At 46.0% G+C, this 21172-nt stretch overlaps 1 protein-coding gene across 2 annotated transcripts in view; it reads right to left on the bottom strand.

The window, feature by feature from the left end:
- epha4l (eph receptor A4, like) overlaps positions 1 to 21172 on the bottom strand; it is a 51892-nt gene that overhangs the window by 11896 nt on the left and 18824 nt on the right. Inside the window, exons 4-11 of one of the 2 annotated variants that reach the window (XM_047593703.1) lie at positions 17610 to 17765; positions 11347 to 11682; positions 5649 to 5773; positions 5372 to 5531; positions 3991 to 4102; positions 1981 to 2036; positions 1377 to 1490; positions 684 to 869 (exon numbers count right to left, since the gene is read on the bottom strand). In XM_047593703.1, coding sequence (XP_047449659.1) covers positions 684 to 869; positions 1377 to 1490; positions 1981 to 2036; positions 3991 to 4102; positions 5372 to 5531; positions 5649 to 5773; positions 11347 to 11682; positions 17610 to 17765 — 1245 coding nt within the window. Of the gene's footprint in view, positions 1 to 683; positions 870 to 1376; positions 1491 to 1980; positions 2040 to 3990; positions 4103 to 5371; positions 5532 to 5648; positions 5774 to 11346; positions 11683 to 17609; positions 17766 to 21172 lie in introns of both variants that reach the window. The other variant, XM_047593702.1, reaches the window with a different exon arrangement.

The following is a 21172-nucleotide window of genomic DNA, read 5'->3' as shown; positions in this document are numbered from 1 at the left end:
AACAACGGGGGAAGGTGTAAAAGTGGGAGAGAGACAGAGAGGAGAGAGTGCCAAGAGCAGAGGGGGAGAGATTTGGCCGGTGTTTTGTGACCATGCAGCAGCAGATAGAGGAGGGATAGGGTATCACTCCCTAACCCCAAACACATTTACAGCTGACACCATGATTAATGAGTTTGGTGCTGCGCTACAGGGCCTGTGCTTGGACCCATTAGACCCCCCTACCCTCCCCTCCCCTCCCAACTGCCCAGCTACCTCTGACTCCACCTCCACCTCCCCCTCCCCACCAAAGTTGGACCCCTTCCATCTGGACAAAACCCACCTGGGGATACCCAGGATGGGATGTTCGGACACATGCACACCAACAGTCGTCCCGCTTCAAATAATTTTTCCTTAAACCTTTTTGCAACACAAGTGGTTGTACATATCCAGACAATGTTGGAACACCAGAACTAAAACACCAGCGCACTAACTCTAGTAAAGATTGGTTTGTCCCTTACACTCACCTTTACCCAAAGTCACTTAAAACTGCAGACGTGGTTCGTAATGATTTATTGTTCCATTTTCTTTTAAAGGAACAGAATGAATGAACGCCCTTTCTGTGCTGATAAACTAAAACACATCCTCACAACAGTTCAATTCTCTGATTTAAACAACAAAGCAAAATCTCATGCTGTGTGACGTACATTTGGTCACCACGCCCTCCAGGTGAATGATGTTGGGGTGGTCGAACTGGCCCATGATGCTGGCCTCGGACAGGAAGTCCCTCCTCTGCTTGTCCGTGTAGCCGGCCTTCAGCGTCTTGATGGCCACGCAGATCTCCCTCTTGCCCGGCATCTTCAGGCGGCCGCTGCACACCTCTCCGAACTCCCCTGAACACACAATTGTTTCTGCGTTGAAAATGTGGAACGATAACGCGCGAGAACTCCGATCACAGACTATAAATCAAATGCGTCTGTGCCAGTGTGTGCGTCGCTGTGTGAGTGTGTGCGGCTGGTTCGAAGGGTTCCACTTTAGCCATTGATCAAGGTCTCTAATCCCTTTCTCCCCCTCCTCCCCTGGCCCACTGGAGCTGAGAGAGACGGGGAAATGGATATTGATTCTCTCTGTTTATTATTTTGTCATTGGATGACTTTTCTCTGGCCACAGGAATAGCATGGACAACATATTTAGACAGTTTTTTTTTTTTTTGAGCTTGCTGGCCTCTCTGGAGGTAGACTGAATGTTTTTGTCCGGGAAAACTATGGTTTTTATTCCCAAGAACACAGGAGAATTCACAAATCACGGAGAACGATATGCTGGCAGTGCTTCCAGTTCATGAAAAAGACACCAAATATTTCGTTTTGTTGTTTTCAAAATAATGAATAATTTCTTCTTACCAATGCCAATAACTTTCTCAATCTTGATGCAGGAGGCATCAATCTCTTTGGCGAACTCACGGACAGCCTGGTTGGGGTCCTCGTACGTAAACGGGTCAACGTATATTCTCACTCCTGAAAAAAGGGAAGGAAGGAAGGAAAAAAAAGAAAGCAGGTAGAGAAAAAAATGAAGGTTAATACATTCTGGCAGCTACTCTCCATCTGTTCTTTATTTCCATCATGCTGCAGGCTACACCGCCTTCCTTTGTGGATCCTCTCCTCCTCCTCCTCCTCCTCCTCATCCTCTTTCTCCTCCTCCTTTCTTCTCTCTATACCTTGCTTCACGCTCCTTTTCATGTCACTACGGCTGACTCCACCGGCGATGGAGCTCATTAGCTTGAAATTTTTTCGGCAGGCACCTAACAATGCCGATGACTTGATAATGAGGTGTTTGGAGCATGTTAGGACGCAAGTACATTAACTTCAAAATAGTTGTGTTGTTTTGTCTTTCGCCTCATTTTATGGGCTTCATTTGCGGCTCATTGTGCATGCACATGAACACACCCGACAGCGCTAATGTTTTTCAATTATAGAGTGTGTAGGTGGAGCATTAACTATGAGTTACCTTGATGTAAGTGCTTCTCTTCGTCAGAGTCCTGCTTGGCCTTGCTGTACTTACTCCTTCTGGGGGCAAAAGAAGTCAGGAGTTAGGGGCCAGAGGGTAAAAGCAACGCATCCGTGGCTCATGTAGAAAACATAAATATATATACAAAACAAAAATGGTGTCACTTCAGTAATCACATAGAAAAACTAAGCCTTTCAAACCCACATACAGACATATTTTCTTGATATGTTCTCTAAGTAATGAAGATAAAGGTTTTAACACAATAATTAAAGATTCTGTGAACTTTTGTCATTTGATCTTTTAACAAAATGGCAAAACAGACACCACACTAGTGCCTGTTTGGTTAATAGCGATTAGCTCCGCATTAAAAACTGGTAGCTGGGCTTTGTTCAAAGGTTAAAAGAGACACTCCTACTAGCAATTGTAAGCTCACTATCTGGCACGTATACCCAATATCAAGAGGATTAACTGCACTTAACTTACACCCAGGAAAGCTAGAAACACCAAAATCCCCTCAAAATCCGCCTTGTGCACATGTACACTGTACTACATTTGAGAAAAAATATATATAATTTAATATATAATCACGTAACTTTACAAAAGTCAGTGATTGAGGTTTTCAAAAATTTATTCAATTTCCGTTTTAAGTATAAAACCATGTGAAAGGGAACATTTTGCATAACAAGTACTTTCGATGGTTTGAATGCACTTTGCAGATAATCATTCCAACTTACATACATTTTATTTCAAAGTCAAGCAAGCTATCTTCCAGCACTGGGAGTTTTCTGAAGGACATATAACAACAACACCACCGAGCAGAGAAGCCAGATGGGCATAAAAGCTATAAATCAATCCTCCACAAGATGCACTTAAATCCCTCCCTATCCCTGAGGCAGCCTGACACCTGTGCTTATGTTGATGCGTCAGGTCAGTGGTGGAGATGACCAGATGTGTGAGACATTGTCCCCTTCCATGGTTGCGTAATGATGGTAAACGGTTACGTGATTACAGTCCCTCCCCACAATCAAAGGATGGCCGCAGCAGCACAATGACAGTGGCTGTCGCATGCATATAAAAAAGACTGAGACAACCACCTGCTTGGCTGCAAAGAGGCAATCACATGGAAAAGAGGACACACACACACACACACACACACACACACACACACACAATCAACAGCCCCCTTCACTCCCCATTATTCTCAACAGCAATACACACATGCAAACAAACATATATGTATGCGCACAGGTCATTAGCGCTCCCCTTCCCCCATCACACATGCAAAACTCCTTTATTTTTTTTTCACATAAGGATATGTGCGCTCCTACACCCCCCAACACACAAACAGACAGAGGGGATGTGCGGTTAACACCCCGAGGTGAGGTAGTCCCATCTGCATGTAATCCCATCTGTGTGACGGCGCTTTGTCCCGCTCGCTGGTTAACACCCTGAGATTGGGTCACTGCAAATCCACCTGATGCCTCTCTGTCTCACTCTCTCTGTATTCGATCTCCTACTTTTCATTGCCCGCTTATCTCATTGTCCACCCTCCTGCCGCTCTGCCTCTTTTTTTCTTTTTTCTTCTTTCTCTCGCTCTCTTCAAGGCGGTCAGCAATGCGCAGTGGGGGAAAATAACTAGCGGCCAGGATTACAGCCACTGGCTGAGAGATAGGAGGGAGAGGGGGTGGGGGGAGGGGAGGCGAGGGGAAGGGGGGGTGTGGATGCAGGGGACAGGGAGCGAGGGGTCGCTGATTGCATCTCTTCAGCTGTCAGAGCTGTCAATCATGTCTCCGGTGTGGCGAGTCATCACTCATCCGACGTGAGCGAGCTGCAATAGCTGTCTGGCTCAATATGAGTGTGTGTGTGTGTGTGTGTTTTCAAGTGACTTCCATCTCCTGACAGCTACTTTCCCTGGCACTAACCAAGACATCCCTCATCTTGCAGGGAAGAGGGAGAGACAGAAAGCAGAAGAGACTGAGTTGGGGGGGCGGGGGGAGGGATGAAGCTCACCTTCGGCTGATGACGAAAGCGCTGATGAGGATGATGAGGAGGACCACGCTGCCCACCACAGACACCAGCAGCACCGTGGAGTTGGCCCCATCACCGATAATGGGAGCTGGGACTGCGGGAAAGAGGGGTAGAGGGACGTAGAGGAAACAGAAACAGAGAAGAGAGAGGAAGGTTGAGATTCTAGACAAAGAGCAAACTCAGTAAATTATGCACCATCTAGTCGCCACGCATGACAGAGCTTGTGTACATTCTGTTTGTCAAAGTCACTGATCCCCCTCCCACTTCCTCCCCGCGGCTCCCTTCCTCTGTCCGCACACGACGTTTGTTCCCTCTACCTCCATTTTACAATTCGGCCCATAAAGTCCACTGTTTCGCATGCTTCATTTAGAGACAATGACAACCCATTAGGATGTGTGCTTGACCGTGTCATTATCATTCCCTGCTGTCTCCATCTGCATTACAAAGGGGACACCTGTGCTTGCAGTGCATCTCTTCAACGCCCTGTGTCATGACTAACAGCTAACAATATGTGGAACAGTATTCACTAGATGAAATCTGAAAGTTGTTTTTTTGTTTTGTTTTGTTTTTTTCTGGCAAGATAAAGTCAGGTTAATATTTTTTGTGTGATTTCCCAGCTTCACAGTCTGTTCAACATATGAGAGCATCTTCTCTTGGACCCTTGATTTGGATAATTCTTAAGGAAACTATGAATGTTATAAAGAATAAAGAGTGGACCAGCATAAGAAAAATACAGTGAACAAGGAGGATTATCATTTTGCATAGATTGTGCACATATATTAATATGGTCACTTGAAATCCATTTCATTAACATTCAGTTTTTCCCATTAGATATGTTTTTAATGGATTGTTCCAAGACTCAAGTGTTTTCTGTGGGTGGCCGGCTCAGTGGGTCTGAACATGTTCTGGCTGCACTGCATAACTGACCCGCTGGTGGGTCAATGGCTTTCAAGAGGCTAATTTGAATTTGTGATTGGAGTCCACCCACATAGGAACTCGGACAGTTTCTGTCTTAGAGTTTTAATGTCATTTAGTCTGAGTTGATGGAGTTCAACCAGTGAGAAGCAAAAAAGCAGCAGCTTCCAACTAAAAATGCAAGACATAGTATCATTCTTCAAAAACCCATGCAGCTTAAATCTGAGCGGCGTTCGCCTTTAGAAACTCCTGCTCCATATTGTGCTCCAGTCGGGTGGTATCATTTATCTTTTATAGACATCGCCTAGTTTGATAAATGACTCTACAATGAAAGAGGCAAACTCATAAAAGATGCTTTGACTGCAGGATTTTACCGAAACCGCCATGAAAGAGCAGGGCACCGATATCATCAAGGCAAGCTGAGCAGAGGTGATCCGGTTAAACTCACCAGAGTTGGTCATGAACTCAAACGGGCCACTGAATTCTCCATATCCGGCCGCCGTGCGAGCGCGCACATGGAACACGTAAGAGGTGAGAGGGGTGAGGCCCTTGATGTCGGTGTTCCTCGATGAGGTTTTTATGATCCGGTAGCTTCTTTCATTCTGGTCCTGGGGAAGAAAGAAAGCCACTCAGAAAGACTACACCAATGATTCAGATGCTGCTTTTGTCTTTTTTTTGTTGAATGTTTTTCCAGCAGAAACCAAAAGCCCCTGGGCACCCCTCACCTTCTCATAGTACTTGACCTCATACTCCAGTATGACTCCATTGGCCCTGTCTGGTGGCTGCCAGGCCAGCGAGATGGTGTGTCTTGTGATATCCTTTGCCTGGATGGAAGTCACTGGAGAGGGAGCTAGGAGAGATGATCAAAGAAAGAGAAAAAAAAGAAGAAAAATGTTTAGCCTGCTGCTTTCCTGCCGTTCTTCATGTTGTTTTCAGCCTTGGAGACATCGAGTCTGTTTTAAGCCGCTCTTCTAAATCCCCCAGTCTTTACACCCACTGAGAGAGTCAAACAGCAAGCCAGGCCACAAGGCAATCACTAACATTTGTCTTTGAACTTGGCTTCCACCCAAAATGGGGGGAGGCGTTACAGAAATGTATGGCCATATAGCAGAATTGCTGATGCTAGAGTGTATGGCAACACTCTGTTTGTGAGCTAAGGGTTGGCATCGGAGTACGCCTCTACTGAGACCGTACGCGGCTACAAAGTCCGCCTCAAAAGCTTGAAATGAGCTCAACACCTTTGCCTTTTGTGTCTTCAAGGGAGCAAATCAATTGGTTTTCATTAAAAGCCCCAGCGCAGGATCTTATCTGAAGCCCGTTTTGCCGCAGCTGATAATGAGGCCATATTTCAAGCAGCAACACTATCTGCGTTCAGACGCTTTAACATGTGAAGGTTAAAGCACAGATAATGGCTTACGCTCCGTCCCCTCCCTCCAGTGTGTCACCGCCGCACAAATCAAACCTCTATCTTCAGGGAGTGTGACAACATGAAAATTGGGTCATACACACTCGTTGCGTTACAAAGAGAAATCCATAGGCCTAAGAGAGATACTGCTGTAAACAGAGACACAATCATGCAGCAGACATTGTTTCGAGCTTGGGAGAAGATATGACAGGTGGGATCATGGACCAGTCGACGGAAAAATACATAAATGAACTTGCAACCCCAGAGACAACAAGATATAGGACACAAAGACACACACAGATAAAGAAGGACATCTCCAGTGTGTTAGGGGTTCTAGCATCAGCAAAGCTCCTCTAGGAGATTTGAACAAGTACCCTCAACAAACAAACAACTTTCGTGATCTATTTCCTGCAGAGTCACAACCATTAAACACAGACACAAATAAAAAAACTACTTATGTCCAGGTAGCCTTTCTTTACAGCATCTGTTGTTATGAGTTCATGACGAGTGAATCTTTGACCTCTGCTCCTCAGTGATCACTGTAACCTTACTCGCTCCAGGCCATCTGCCTTTTAAAAAATTACAGTGGGATGATTAATGAGGGGCTCGCAGTCCACCGATTATGACTGGATTATCTATGACATTATACACATTCTCATCACTTTGACCGGGGACTCCAGGGAGCCTAGCCTTGAAGCTAAGGCTAACAAAACCAAGCTTTTAACTGGGGATTGAGTTCAAACGGGCCTGGAATTCAAGCGCCAGCCGCGGATTGAGTTTCACCAGGGAGAAGAAGCGACAGGGGAGGGGCAGAGGGGTTTGTGATTGGTGGGGGCTGAGATGGAGATGGAGTGGGATGGTATTGCAGACATCTCTTGGTAAATAGATTAACCCAAGGTTGTGTCATCCTGTTGGCCTAATGTGTTGCGTCTCCGTTAAACAATTAGATGGCGGCCATTTGTATCCCTCCGATCAATCTTGCTCTGCAGTGAGAGCCAATTTGAGGGCCCTCCTGGGGCTGACCGAGGATCCTCCGACTCAGAAAAAAAAAAAAAACCCGGGGGTCACAGGCCTTCATTCCCCAAAGGTAATCCACACATCCATCTTTCCCCCAAAGATGACAGATATGGCAATTTAATCGCATTTGGCCGCTCTTGTTGCGTTTTTATTTTTCCCCCGACTAATGTGAGGATAAAGATGAGTGATTTTGTGAGTGGTCCCTTCCCGGGTTCATTACGTGACACAGCGCAGACCCGAAAGAGATCCATCAAGGTCAAGTTTTATACCTTATTAAAGGTGAATTAGTCTGAATGTCCAAAAGAGCAAACTGATAGAGAGATATTAATTATCAAACCATGTGTGCTCAAATTTTACATAGCGGATGTAAGACTAAACTTGAGATGTCTACCCTGAAAAGACATTCACCTGAGGCTGCGATTTAGGAAGACCATGCCAGACTTACTGGCACCTCAGTGGATGAATTTAAATACGTGAGGCAGATCTGTCATTTTCTTACTGCCTCCTGAACGTGTGGGCTACAAACGCCGTTGGAATAATAAGTGTCAGACGCAATGAATATTCAGATCTCATTTTAAAATTGAGCTCTCCAAAAAAAAAAAAAACTCTTTCACAGCCTCCAACACATGTACACACACACACACACACACAGAGAAATACCGGGCAACACAAAGAACCTCATTACACAAGCAGAGAGGTAGAAATCCACACAGAAAAGCATACACCTAGACCTATTATCTCACACAGACACCAAAAAACTCAATCACGCCAGTCAAGCCTGAAATTGTAATGAATAAAATCCTGGCAGAGCCACATAGAATTCAGGATTTGGTTTTTAAAAAACTTCCCCCTCCCAGGAGAACGGTGGAGGTTGTGCAATATTTTGTTTTAGTTTTGAGGTTTTATCTCTTGCTTGCTCGCCGTGTGAGCGGGTTTGCCTTCGCGGGCATGTTTGTCACAAAGTATTTGTGCTGCGAGGAGCATCGGCGGCCGGCACGAGATTTTGCGCGAATGTGCGGTCGGCTGTAGTTTGACATTCAAAGAGACGGGGGCCGGGGTTTCGCATGTGGTTGCCACATTGGAGCCTGGTTGCCAGATTGAGAGTCACTCAATTTCACTGCCGCCAAGGAGGAATAGTCGAGCAGGGAGCTGTTTTTCAGGGTGTTGATAAAATGGCTCCCGATTACAAGATCCTCCCCCCTCCCCGATCCCCTCCACCTATAGAGTCTGCTTCCATCTCCCCGAACACATTTCCACATGTACGGCGGCCCGGTTTGCCAGAGAGATGGAAACTCACACACATGTGCGCTGACAGACGTGCCCACACACACACACACACAGACAAACGCGCACACACTCAGACACACAATCTCTTATGCACTAATTCACTTTTAGTCACATAAGCCTGCCAAGGATTTTGTGTCAAGACATAAACACCCTTCTCACTGACTCTCTTTCCCTTTTTCTCACACATACACACAAAGTGCTTGATCCCATAAAAGGGGAGAAAACATCCATTTACAGCCAGGGGTCAGTTCAAAGCTTGGACATTTCACCCCTCTCCCCTCCTTCTCTACATGCATCCTGGGTGAAAGGGTTACACCCCGACTGATTTACGACAGTGGAATTGTTCATGGCGACACATGGAATCCGACCTCCTCGCGCACACACACACACACACACAGAAACACATATGCCTGGTCACAGACGCGTACAATCAACAATACTCCAGTCGTCCTTTTTTTTTGTTGTCTGGCAGCATTTATGTTCCTCTGATTTCCCCTCTTTTTGAATCTTTCACATGCACAAATATGTAAGCGCCTCTCCCTTCCAACCTGCCTACCTCACTTCTTCCCTAATAGCCGAAATTTGAACTTTCATAAGAAGGCAGTCGCGGGGGTGTCTTTTCCAGAGCACTTATAAATCCTAATAAATCTATCATAATAAATGTGTAATCCACGGTGTCTGGATGAGGGGAGGCGATACAGAGAGAGGGACAGCCACAGATGACTGCCTGGATTACCAGCGCCTGAAACCAGAGCTTCCAAAGCCCCTACCGAGCATTAGCAGGAAGAAATCCAATCAGTCTGGAGCTATTCTCTTTAACACACACCCACACACACACACACACACACACACACACACGTTATAAGAGACTGTTGTTTGAGTAAATGTAGATCCATCCACGAGTGTGCAATCATTCTCTGTGACGAAATTTTCTTACTTTTAGCCACGCATGCAGTGAGTCTTGCACATGTGCAAACACGAACGCGCACACAAACACACTGATGAAGCCTCCAGCTGCAGCTTCGTGCGGCTAATCCCGGGGAACACTTGAGAAACATGCACCAGTGACGAGCCAAAGGCAACATCGTCTATATCTTAGAACTTCGAGTCAGCAGCTTAGCCTCAAGCAACCTCAGGGGGATGTCGCCAGGCGCGCGCGCGCGTGTTCCACGCCTTTGTATGCATCCATGTCATCCATGAAAGCACGCATGTGTTTGGTTGCGACCGTACTGGCTCGCTCTCGCGAGCCCTTGGCCTGGACTCCAGGGTGTGCTCCATTACAGCTCCCACACATGCCTGTCTGGCAGGACTCACATCTCTCCCACAGGCAGCACATCCATTCATCTCTATCTTCCTGACCGCAGCTGATAAATCAAGCCACTGTGTCCTTACACTGCCAGTCCGAGCCCTATTCAAGATATTCGCCTTTCCCATGGACGGAAATTAGTGATAAAAAAAAAAGGACACAAAAAGGCACTTAGCTTACCACCCAAGAGCAGGGCAGTAAAAAAGACCAAGGTAATGATCGGCTATAAGCAGAGGAGAGAAGGGAGGGATGAAGAGAAAGGACCGTGGCCGTAAAATCCATTTGCACAACAACTGGTTACAAAATGGCTAAATGACGAGACAACGGGAGGCTTTGAACGCACCCCTGGGCTAGAGGGCTCTCCTCCAGCTCTGAAGGAGACGCTGTATTCATTGGCGCTTTCCACGAGAATAATTACACGTGCGTACACAAATAACACGCAGCCTAGCAGCGTTTGTAATGAAGCCTCCACAGATCAATACAACTCATCTAATTCATTAGCGAGGCAGCTAAATATAGCACGGCGCCCCTATCTTCAGCCTAGGCTCCACACGCCTAATTATGCAAAACTCCAGTGAAATATTGCAGAAAATCATTTCCCAGTGCAGAGAACCCATCATCCTCCTCGGTAATCACCCAGCCTTCAGACAAATTATTCACAACTTTAATAAACATGTTTTGACACGCAGGTTAGCCCTGCACTTCTAGCATTGAGTGTAGTAAAAACCTGTGCACGGCATCAAACATAAGCTGAAACATACTGTACACGCACTCTCGCTCAGAGAAGTCAAGAAAATAACTCTGATTTTGTGGTTGGGAGGAAAGTGAAGGAAGGAGAATTAAGTCACAAACATAAGAAGGATTGCCAAGATATCAAAACAAGTCATTAAACTGCAGCTTTCCAAGAAGATAAATCCACAGTAATGTCTGGTATAACTAGCTGAATATACTGTGAATATACTGAAAATGGGTTCACGGGTTCCAATAAATCACACAAATGGCCACATGCAAACCAATCAGGGATGCCTCCTTTTCAGTCATGGTCCTGGAGGCGAGATACATTTTTTTTAATCTCCCATCTTTACTTTTCCAAAGATTATGGTCAAATATCAAAATATTACTCAAGATTATGTGATGAAAATGGTCTTAGGTCTTAATACTTTACTGGTATGTCATTATATTGGGCCAATTACTTAATCCCGAGTTAATCAATGCCGCAGCTGTTATTTATGGACAGCTTTTGACCTCCTTTGATGTACTACTCAGACTAGTTATTGGATTCTCACAAAAAAGTCTATTATTGGCTGTTAATATATTAGTCATATCGACAACCTGAAACCAAGCACAGTATCTCCCACCAGTACGTTCACAATCATCCACCCGCTCAATCCATCACTTGTCGTCTTACCAGCCTGGTTGGTGGTGACGGTCACTGACACGGCCTGCTCCGGCCCCGGGCTCTGAGGCGAGACTCCGTTCACCGCCCACACCTCGAAGGTGTAGTTGGTGTGGGCCTGCAGCTCGTTGATGGACACCCTGGTTCCCTTCAGGCTCAGCTGCTGGGGGCTGAAGTGGATGCCGTTGCCGCAGGGCTGACAGCGCCGGCCGTCCGGCCCGCAGCGTTTGCACACCACGTTGTATGTCAAATCCTGGCGCCCTCCTGAGCTGCGCGGCGGGCTCCACTCCAGGTTCACAGAGGTCTCGTTCACGTTGGAGATGAGGTGGACAGGCGCAGAGGGAGGGCCTGACAAGGAGGGGAAAAGGGGGGGTTAGCATCAACAGTAATGAGCCAAATGCTAAGCATGGACAGAGTTACGATAATGTTTAACAGATTTCATTAGCAATACTAACTTTTCCTGAAATTTCCTAACTTTTCCGGGGACTAAGGAAGTCTTAGTCTCCTGTAGAAATGACCAATTTCCATAAATGTGCACGAGATGTAAAAGTTTGATCTGGTCTGCTATCAGTGTGGCTCAATGGTACCAAGTCGACAACTTTAGACAAAGTTTGCTTTGGATCCCGCTTTGATGCCAGACCACACTGCAGTTATATATAGGAGCAGCTCTGCGGATATGTGGCACAAACTTCCCAACGCATCAATCCCAATTTACATGTCAGCTCGGTTGTAATTAATGTGTTTTTTGCAGTGCCTTCGAACATAAGCAGCGGTAATTGACTTAACTCTCCAGTAGTCTTTCTTTCCTGTGTCCCTGTCTCTCTTTTTCTTCTCCCTCTCCCTGACTAATGAAGCGCACGCGAGCGGGCTGCGGGGATCGATGCGGGGTGAAATATGAAAGCCAGTCGGCCCGCAGACGAATCATTTCGCATCGGAAATTAATTATCAGTGTTATTTTTGGAGGAGCAGAGTGGCAATGAGTGATTTCACAGAGATGCAGGGAGCAGGAGTGGGGGCAGCGTGTAGGAGTGTGGTGTGTGTGCACGGTCGCCCGAGGAGGAAGAAGTGCTCTTTTCTGCACAAGTGGGAGCCGTATTAATGGAGACGGCGACGAAGTACTTTTTTTTTTTTTTTTTTTTTTTCTCGTGACACTTGAAGGCGCTCATGAAGCTTGTGTACGGACTGGACTCACGTAACATGCCAGCATAAGCCTGGCAGATAGCGGTGAATGAGCAAATGCTGACGGGAAGCCGAAGCTGTAAGAGATGGACAAGGACAGAAGGAGAAGACAAACACCGTCTGTTCATCCAGAAAGCAGAAAGCCACTGATTAGTATGGAAGGAGGAAGTCTGGATAGATGGATAGGGGGAGGGAGGGAGGGAGGGGGGAGAAATGCATGGTGGCACGAGGAGAGAGGATGTCTGTTTAACTGCGCAGGACACAAGCTTTGAGATTAAAGGAAACCGGGCAGACTGCTAACATCACTCAACTTCCCCTTACCAAGCGCAGCCTTCGATTAAAATCTATTAATAAATACCCATTAAAAATGATGATAAAGAACTCACTCCCCACCCTTTCTCCCCCACTGCTTTTTTTTCTTTTCACCCACTTTCCCTCTCTTACTCATTCACCTCATCCCCATTTCGCTTCTCAGACAATGGAAAGTAGTTACAGATGTAGGTTCTAAATTAAGGTGTCTCCACAAACCTTCATTATAATAGCGCCTTTGTCAGTGAGCTCGGTTTAACTAACCCCCGCGCCCTTTACGCTAACACTTGACTTGACTTGTCTGATACCAGGCTGTTATCTGGCCTTCGGGGGGTCATAAATTTCACAGGACAAAGGTGACAGACAAGACTTTGGCAATGGAAGCAGAAAGTGGAATTTTTTGGCAGCTGCATTCACCCACATCTCAAAACTAAATGCTACAGAGCTATTAACACACAGACACACACATTGTTTTCATACGTATTAAACAAAGGAAATATAAAGTGTGAATGAATAGCCTGTCAACAGAGACGTGCAGTTTCCCTGTGATTTAAGCTAAACAAGTTCTCTCTTGGCTCCGGCCTCATGTTTAAAGATCAAAAATTCTTCGGGGGGAAAGTGTCTGCATTGGCACGTGTGAGTACGATCACCTCACACAGATTATTTGTTTGTTGCTACGATAAACATGGCAGCAGCGTGATCTAACTTTATGGGCGCCTGAAACACAATCCGACGCGTGAGCATTCCTCCCTGCCTTGCGCACACACACACACAAACTACCATCGGCTGTACCTGTCGCTCTCCCAGAATGCACCACTGGGAGCGAGGGAGAGTGGGAGAGCCGTCGGCTGTGACTGACACCCGGTAATTAATCCTGGGAGAGACGGCGGCAGGGGGAGACGGGAGCGCGACGCTCACGCAACCTTCATACGACGTTAGCTCAACATGGCCTTAAAATTCGCACTCCTCAAGGGAGGAATCCAGGGGGGAGACGCTGAAAGTTTTCTCCGAAAGAAAGTTCATTTCTCTCTCCCTCTTCAACCTTTTCCGTCCATTTAAGGCCTCGCAATTTGCTCAGAGTCTTATTTCTGTCCTTCCTGTTGCTCCTTTCCGTCCACCACCCCCTTTTAATCTGTCTTTCCCATTTTTTCTCCGCTGCCATCCTCCATCTTTCTCCTTCCTCCTTCCTCCACCCCTCTCTCCCTCTGTCTCTTTCGATCAGTAATTGTTCTCCAAGTGTTGCACAGGGCCGCGTTAGAGAGCCGGCTAAATTGGCCAGAGCATCGACCCCGCTATTACCATCCGGCTGGGATTCCTTCAATGCCCCCCTTGAGTCCTCCCCGCTCTGGGTTCATTCCTCACTCTGTCCCCTCCCTCTTCCTCCACAAAACCGCCACTAAGAAAACTGGGGGAAAATCTGAGAAACACATCAAGGGCCAACAGAAACCCCAAAATGGAGAACACTCCCTCTATATAACCTGAACACAGTGGAGCAACAAGCTCCCACGGGTGTCTGTCCCTGGTCCTCATTACTGCCCTGTGGTGGATGCATGTGTGTATTCATACTCACACTCAATTATTCAGTTATTTTTGTCTTATTTTATTTTTTTGTTGTTTTTGTTGAATCTATCAATTGATGGTTGTAAATATCACCCAAATTCCAAAAGTCTGATCTGCGTAGAATAGCCTGTAGACCTCAGCGGGCATGAAAATTTAGTCTGCACAGAAAATAAGAAGAAAAAAGTATGAATAAACTGAACGCCAGCAGCAAAAGAAAGTTCCCAAGAGCAATGTGAGTGAGCTTCAAAAAAAAAATCCCAAAAGAAAAACAACATTAAAAATAAAAAAGGCTCTAAAAGCAAATAAAATCTCCAATATTCTGTTTTTTAAAAGGTGATACAGCTCATTTGTCCTGCCAGGCTCCTCAGGCACCGGCTGATCCAAAGTGTGGGAGTGAAAGCGATTGGATTGACTTGTGTTTCTAATCTGGAAAGCAAGTGTTTCCATCCAATGTAGCGCACATTAACAATAACAGGCGATCAAAAGGACAATCGCTGCAAATGAGCAAGGATGCAGGCCGGGCGCTGACAGCCAGGATACGGCAGGAGTGACAGTTTTGCACACAGACAGTCGCACAGTGATGGAATTACACAACATCCCGTTTTAATCATCAGCTTCCATCGCTAGACCGCGAGCTAAGAGAGGGGAAAAGCGTTTTCAATTACCCCCCCCTGCACACACACACACACACACAGACATGCTCCCCAATTACCAGAGATGCTGGCTCTTTCCCAGCCTGACCTTCAGCAAGGCAAACGGGGAAATGAATTTAAGAGGCTTTTTTTTTTTTCCCTTTTCGTCTGCTCTGTTCGTGACTCTGAGAGGGTTTCAAGAAAAAGAGAGAGAGATGGAGAGAATGAAAACAAAGTGTGGATGAGGGACGGATGTGTGACTGACAGTTGTAATTACAGAGCTCTAACGTGTGGGTGAGAAGTTAAAAAAAAAAAAAAGAAAGAGCAAAAAAGAAATGCACGGGGAAGGAAAACACCAGCCGACAGATAAGGTGGGAGTTCAGAGATCAGATGTTGACCGGCTGACGAGGAGGGGCAAAGGTCGGTGAGAGAGCCGGGCTAATGTTCAAGAGGAGCTCCAAGTGCAGCAGAGGCGGCAAAGCGGAATCCTACAAAATCACCCAAGTAATGAGCTCCAACTGCTGTTGCCCGCAGCAGCCGCTGTGAAATGTCATGCTGACTAACAAGACAATGGAGATGACCTCCCAGCTCCTCCATTAAAAGTGGGTTAGTAATGCAGCGTGTAAGTGATGAGGCCAAACAATGAGGGGATGGGAGGGCTTAGGAGCACTTTTTTTTTTTTTTTTTTTTAACTTTCATGTATTCACATTTGAGCATTTATCAATATTTCATAAAACCACAACAAGCACCACAGCTCAACAAGTATGAATAAGAATCCTAAATTCACGGTCAAAACCAAGCTTTTGAAATATATTTTGCAGCACAAGTGTTTCATAAATTAACCATATTGTTTTCCTTGAGGAATTCATAATCAGCAGCACAATAATCTTTTTTTTTTCGTACTGCTTTCCCCTTTCCCGTTCCTGTTTCTATTTTAGCTTAAGTTGACCGTCCTGGTGGAGCTTGTTTACTGGAAAAGTAAACCAAGTGTCATCTCGCAAGACAAAATGCAAAATAGTTAGTGAATATGTTTAGACGTGAAATCAACCGTAAATTTCATTAAATCGGTTGGACTACAAATGTGTTTATTTGTATTGTATACTGTGAGTTTGGCCAATAGTAAAGAGAATGGTGCTATTTAGTGGTTAATAACAGATGCATCCTCGAGCAATAGGAGACGGTTCCTGGCTGACTGGACCTTTACTGTAAGCCATACACCCGCTCTCCTTCGTCTCATTTCCCCGTCTCTCTCTTCTATAAGTTTCTCATAAAGTCAATTTTTTTAAATGCTAAATTATTATTTAATCCTTAAGGCTCCACGCTGTTGCCTTCCATTATGTTCATTATTCTCCAAGTCTATTTTCTATTATCCAAGAAAACGTTTTTTGATGGCAGTCGGAAAATCCGCACAAAACTCAGCAGGAATTTGCACCGATGGCGTAGCCAAATCTGAACGGTTTAAGATTCCCCCCCAAAAAAATCCACAACAAAGTACAGTTCACGATCTTGCATAGACATCGTACTACAGGGGAATAATTAGCGAAGTGTAAGGGAGGGTCGGAGTTCAAATGCTCGTCTGATTCACTGAACTGTTTCGCTGAGTGATGGATCCACAGGACCTTGACGGAGTGGCGAGCCAGCTATGAGCTAAGCAACTTAACAGATGTTTTGGTTGTTAAAATTGCTTTATGACACACACTCACTCATACACAAACGTCTGTCATGTGAAAGTATGTATCTTGTTATTTTCCTGGGAAATGAGAGCGTAGGGATTTGTGTGTTATGTGGTTTCTTTCTGTTTTCTCTTTGTTTGTGTACATTTCTACCAGTATGAAGTCCCAGTTCCATGACTCAGAGAGGGAAAGCGGGCTAAAAAAGGGAAGGGATATCATTAGGCAGCAGGATTGTTAGCAATATTTGTTATCGCAGTTGAGATGAGTCAGGGGGTAGGGGATTGGAAGAATAAGATTCAGCCGGGGTTGACTCATACAGCCAGGTGGAGGAAAGTGAAGAGGCGCACTGAGAAATACATCAGCGAACGCGTTCCTTCAGCTAGATGTATTCCTGTATTTAGTTCCTTGTTCTTTCGCTCCATAGCCCTCTATCTCTTTCGCAACATCTTACACATACATCTTCGGCTTTCCATCCGCCCGTGTATTTTCCCACCTCTTTCATCACCTCCCCCAAACATCTTTATTTCTATTTGTCTCTGCTTTGCAGTCTCTTCGTGGAAAACTGAACCTGAGATGCAGCAGTTTATACCCTCATTAGTTCTGTGTCACCATGACGGATCACTAAGTACCACCTGGAATCAAAAGACACCTATTAAACCAGCAGCCGGCTGCTTTACGTTTGCACGGAGAGATTGTGTGTGTGTGTGTGTGTGTGTAGGGGGGTAATTCAGGCTGACACTGAATGAGAGAAAGTGATAGAGAGTGGGGAAGGCAGTCGTTCTGTGCATGTTACTAATACAGTACCCTGCATGCTCATCTTACACTGTTCAAAAATCACTGTGAACCACAGCCCCCAGTGGCTTAGCGGCAGCATAAGTGTATGTCCGGTACTGCTGTGCTGCATGCGCGTAGGTGTACTTACGTGTGCAGGGCATGGATGCCGGGTCAGTTTCAGAGCGGAAGTATCCCTTGTCACAGACGCAGGAGGTGGAGCCCTCCCTGACGGAGTAACTGTGGAGTGGACACTTGGAACAAGAGCCATCGGTGGCCAGAGCTCGGTAGTAACCAATCTTGCAGGCTGAAAGATAAGAAGAGCACAGAGGATGGTGGGTTTAGTCCGAGAGTGTATTGCTTTAATGTTTAAAGTAAATGTTCTAGAGTCGAGCAGTGATGGCAGCAGATCTGGGCGGCACTGCAGAGTGGCACACTGATGCTTTTAATTACATGCTGATGGTGACATGCATATGAATGTCATCTATAACCGACAGTTGTGTCATTTGTTTAGTTTTCGTTATTAGCAAACGCATTAGGATGCAGAGGCCAGGAATGGTGAAAGCTTACACAGAGGATGTTTCATTAGAGCCTCATCTGGACCTTCCAAAGAAAGTCATTACAGTCATCCTCTAGGGACCATATAGAACTGTACAAGACTATCTTATAATCCATCCTATAGATGTTGAAATATTTTAGTTAGAATCAAAGTAGTTGACTGACCCATCAACAGACAGACCCACACATGTTAAGTGAAGCCTACAGGAATCACTGATAAGGTTGACTGAAGTGGTTGTCTTAGGTTTTGGTAAAAAGAGACGTTGCCATAGCATGGAACTTTACGTCTTTGTTCTTTCGAGTGGAAGAGGAGAGGAGAACACTACGGTTTTTCACCCCATTTACCCCAATTAGCAACAGGAAAACAATATGTTGCTGAGAAATGACTTCTCTCGCCAGTCCTTCTTTCCCTCTGTCTTCGTTTCACGTGTGCAGTGATTTTCCCTTTTTCACCTTCCGCACGAATCTGCGCTCCATTATCAAAAACAACAGAACCTGGCTAAAGGGAGCTATTTCCTCTGACAAAAAAGAGAAGATCATGTAACCTCCTCTTGTCTTTCTCACAACTTTAAGATACGCTCTGCTGGCACGACTCAGAGCCGCACTGAAATCGGAGCCGCTGGCATTTCAGACCATTTAACAAACAAATGCCACCACACTTGGCACACCAGGAGCTCTGTCACTCTCACAGGGCTGTTTTCACTCAGCTCGGGCAAAACACACACACACACACACACACACCTCAGCCTGAAATGGTAACCTAAGTGACACTTTTTCTACTTTTGGCGACAGTGCTCGCCTTTCCTTTGACTGACAGTTTGATTGGAGGGCTCGTCTTTCAAGGAGTTTCTCCTCCATCTATCCGTTTCTATAATGGCTGGGGAAGCCTAGCAGGGTTATATTTCAGCCCCTGAGCGCTGAACCAGAAGAGGGGGACAATAGAACAATTCTCTGCGAGGTGCAGTGCAGACAGTCGCAACACCGATTGGACCGAATAAACTGTCAGTCAGTGAGGCGGCTCAATGGTGTGGCTGCCAGGCGGTTGGCGGTTTGAGTGTGCGTGAAAGTGTGTGTATGTCCCGGTCTGTCTCGTTATGATGTCAAATGACCCACTGAAGACAGATGTGTGTTTCATACCAAATATAAATGACATAATTACACACTTAAACCGTACGGTCCGTAGGCGTAAAGCAATCCCCCAAATGTACACACCGGTTGAGGCGGCCTTCAAAGGCGCACGCACAACACAAAGTTTGCAAAGTACATTTGAAAGGCACGGATTTCAATTCCGCAGTCATAAATCCTTCAGTGGATTCTGCATGCTGTCACGTAACCCAACTCCCACATGTGTTCGGCATACTAAAAATCAAATCAGTGCCTATCCACGCACACCGCAGCGAGAGGGAAGTCTGTCCTCCAACAAAAACACACATACCACCAATCAGCCTGCACGCTCACACATACAAACAGCGGAGGAAATCCACAAACCCCCTAAAAGATTGGGAAACCCCTTTCTTGTAAGTGTAATACAGTCAGGCTCTTTGCCCCTTGGCCTCTCCTCTGTAGCAGCTGGATTAGCGTAGCGTAGCCTTAACTGAGCCAGGCTAGCTGGTACCTGCTGAGCCTTTCTTTGCCCATTCCCACTCACTCAATCAGGGCTTAATCCCTGTCGCTTCACTCGCTAACATTAAGCTAAGGGCCTCATTGATTGTAGCCTGCAGGGGTGCGTGAAGCCTTCATTTCTTTTCTTCGCAAGTTGCAAAAACAAAAAAAAGAGATTAGTCAGGGAGCCACTTTGTGTTATCTCTCTATCTTTAAAGCAATCTTTCAGCGCCCGCTCTCATCACTGGAAGGATTTGGGGGTATTGTTCATTAGGTTGTGACCGCTTCAGGTGACAGAACACACAGTTGATGTCAGGGTTTGTACATGTGCGCTGACCAGGAAAGCGTCTGGAGTTGAGAGGGGGGTCAACCAGCTGTTTGAGATGATGCCCCCATCCTAAAAGCTGGAGGGAGAGTTAATTGAGCTCCATGCTTCACAGCCTTTTGACTTGAGCCTCTTTGAGGTCTAAAGACAGCCTAAGAGCAGGCTACCTCAAACTGTGCACGGTTGATTAGTTTTTATTCTCTCGCCCATCAATTATTAAGCCGGCTGACCCCACTGGGCCGTCCCAGAATTCCACGCACAGCACCAAATCCCCGTTTGCCATAGACATGCTATGGCATCTTCATCTGCGGTTCGAAAATTTCGGGGCTTGTGTTTAAAAATGGGACGTCAACATATGAGGTCTTGTTTATAGCAGCGAGTGCCCTGCAGAAGGGAACGGGCTGAGGAAAAAAAGAGGGGTTGATATCCAAGTAAAGCTGGGGAATTTGCTTCCTATTAGGAGTGTGATTGTGTGTGTGTGTGAGAGGGAAGAGACCACAAGTAGTGGGTGGTCCAGGAGACCGTGGCTTCAGAGAGGAATCTCCCTTAAGTCTTGCTGGATTTATCACTCTCCGGGCCAGTCGTGGCAAACGTAGACGCGAATACAGACACACATGAACACATGTGTATTTAGTTTTTATGGGATCTGAGCTGGGAAGCCCTAGTCATATCCTCTCAAGCAGCTCTCAAAAGTCTAACCCAATTTTTCCACTCAGTATTTTTTCTACTGTTTCCTTTTTCACCTCCTCTCTAACTCTTCTTTATTATTTTTTTTTTCACTCTCTCTCTGCCCTCTATCTCTCTCACTCTCATAGGCTTTCTCCCGGCAGGCCTCTTTTCAGACTGAGAGGGGTTTGTCAGGTGCCAAATCCCTGAGCTGAGAGATCAAAGGCAGACAAAGAGACTGGTGACTTACTGTTCTATTCTGGAAAGGCAAAAAAAAATGGAATCCCTCATAGAGTGGGACATCGCATTCTTCCCATTTTCTCCCCCAGCGCTTCTTTCACTCATTCAGTCCTTCTCTCTGGCTTTAGTTTTTTTTCCTTTTGCCAGTCCTTCCCCTGCCCCATCCCAATCCCTGTTGTCTCTGGGCTAAAGCATGTTTAGAGGAAAGGGGCAACAAGGGTGGAGGGAGAGGCTTGTGGGAGTTAATGAGTATTTTGTCAGTGTGGTGGGGATTCTGTTCGCTAAATTGGCTGTGCAGCGTGAGGGGAGTGGAAATGGGAACT

The sequence above is a fragment of the Mugil cephalus genome, chromosome 9 (genome assembly GCF_022458985.1).
Source record: "Mugil cephalus isolate CIBA_MC_2020 chromosome 9, CIBA_Mcephalus_1.1, whole genome shotgun sequence".
Taxonomy (NCBI): domain Eukaryota; kingdom Metazoa; phylum Chordata; class Actinopteri; order Mugiliformes; family Mugilidae; genus Mugil; species Mugil cephalus.
This window is presented reverse-complemented; position numbering and strand designations above follow the sequence as displayed.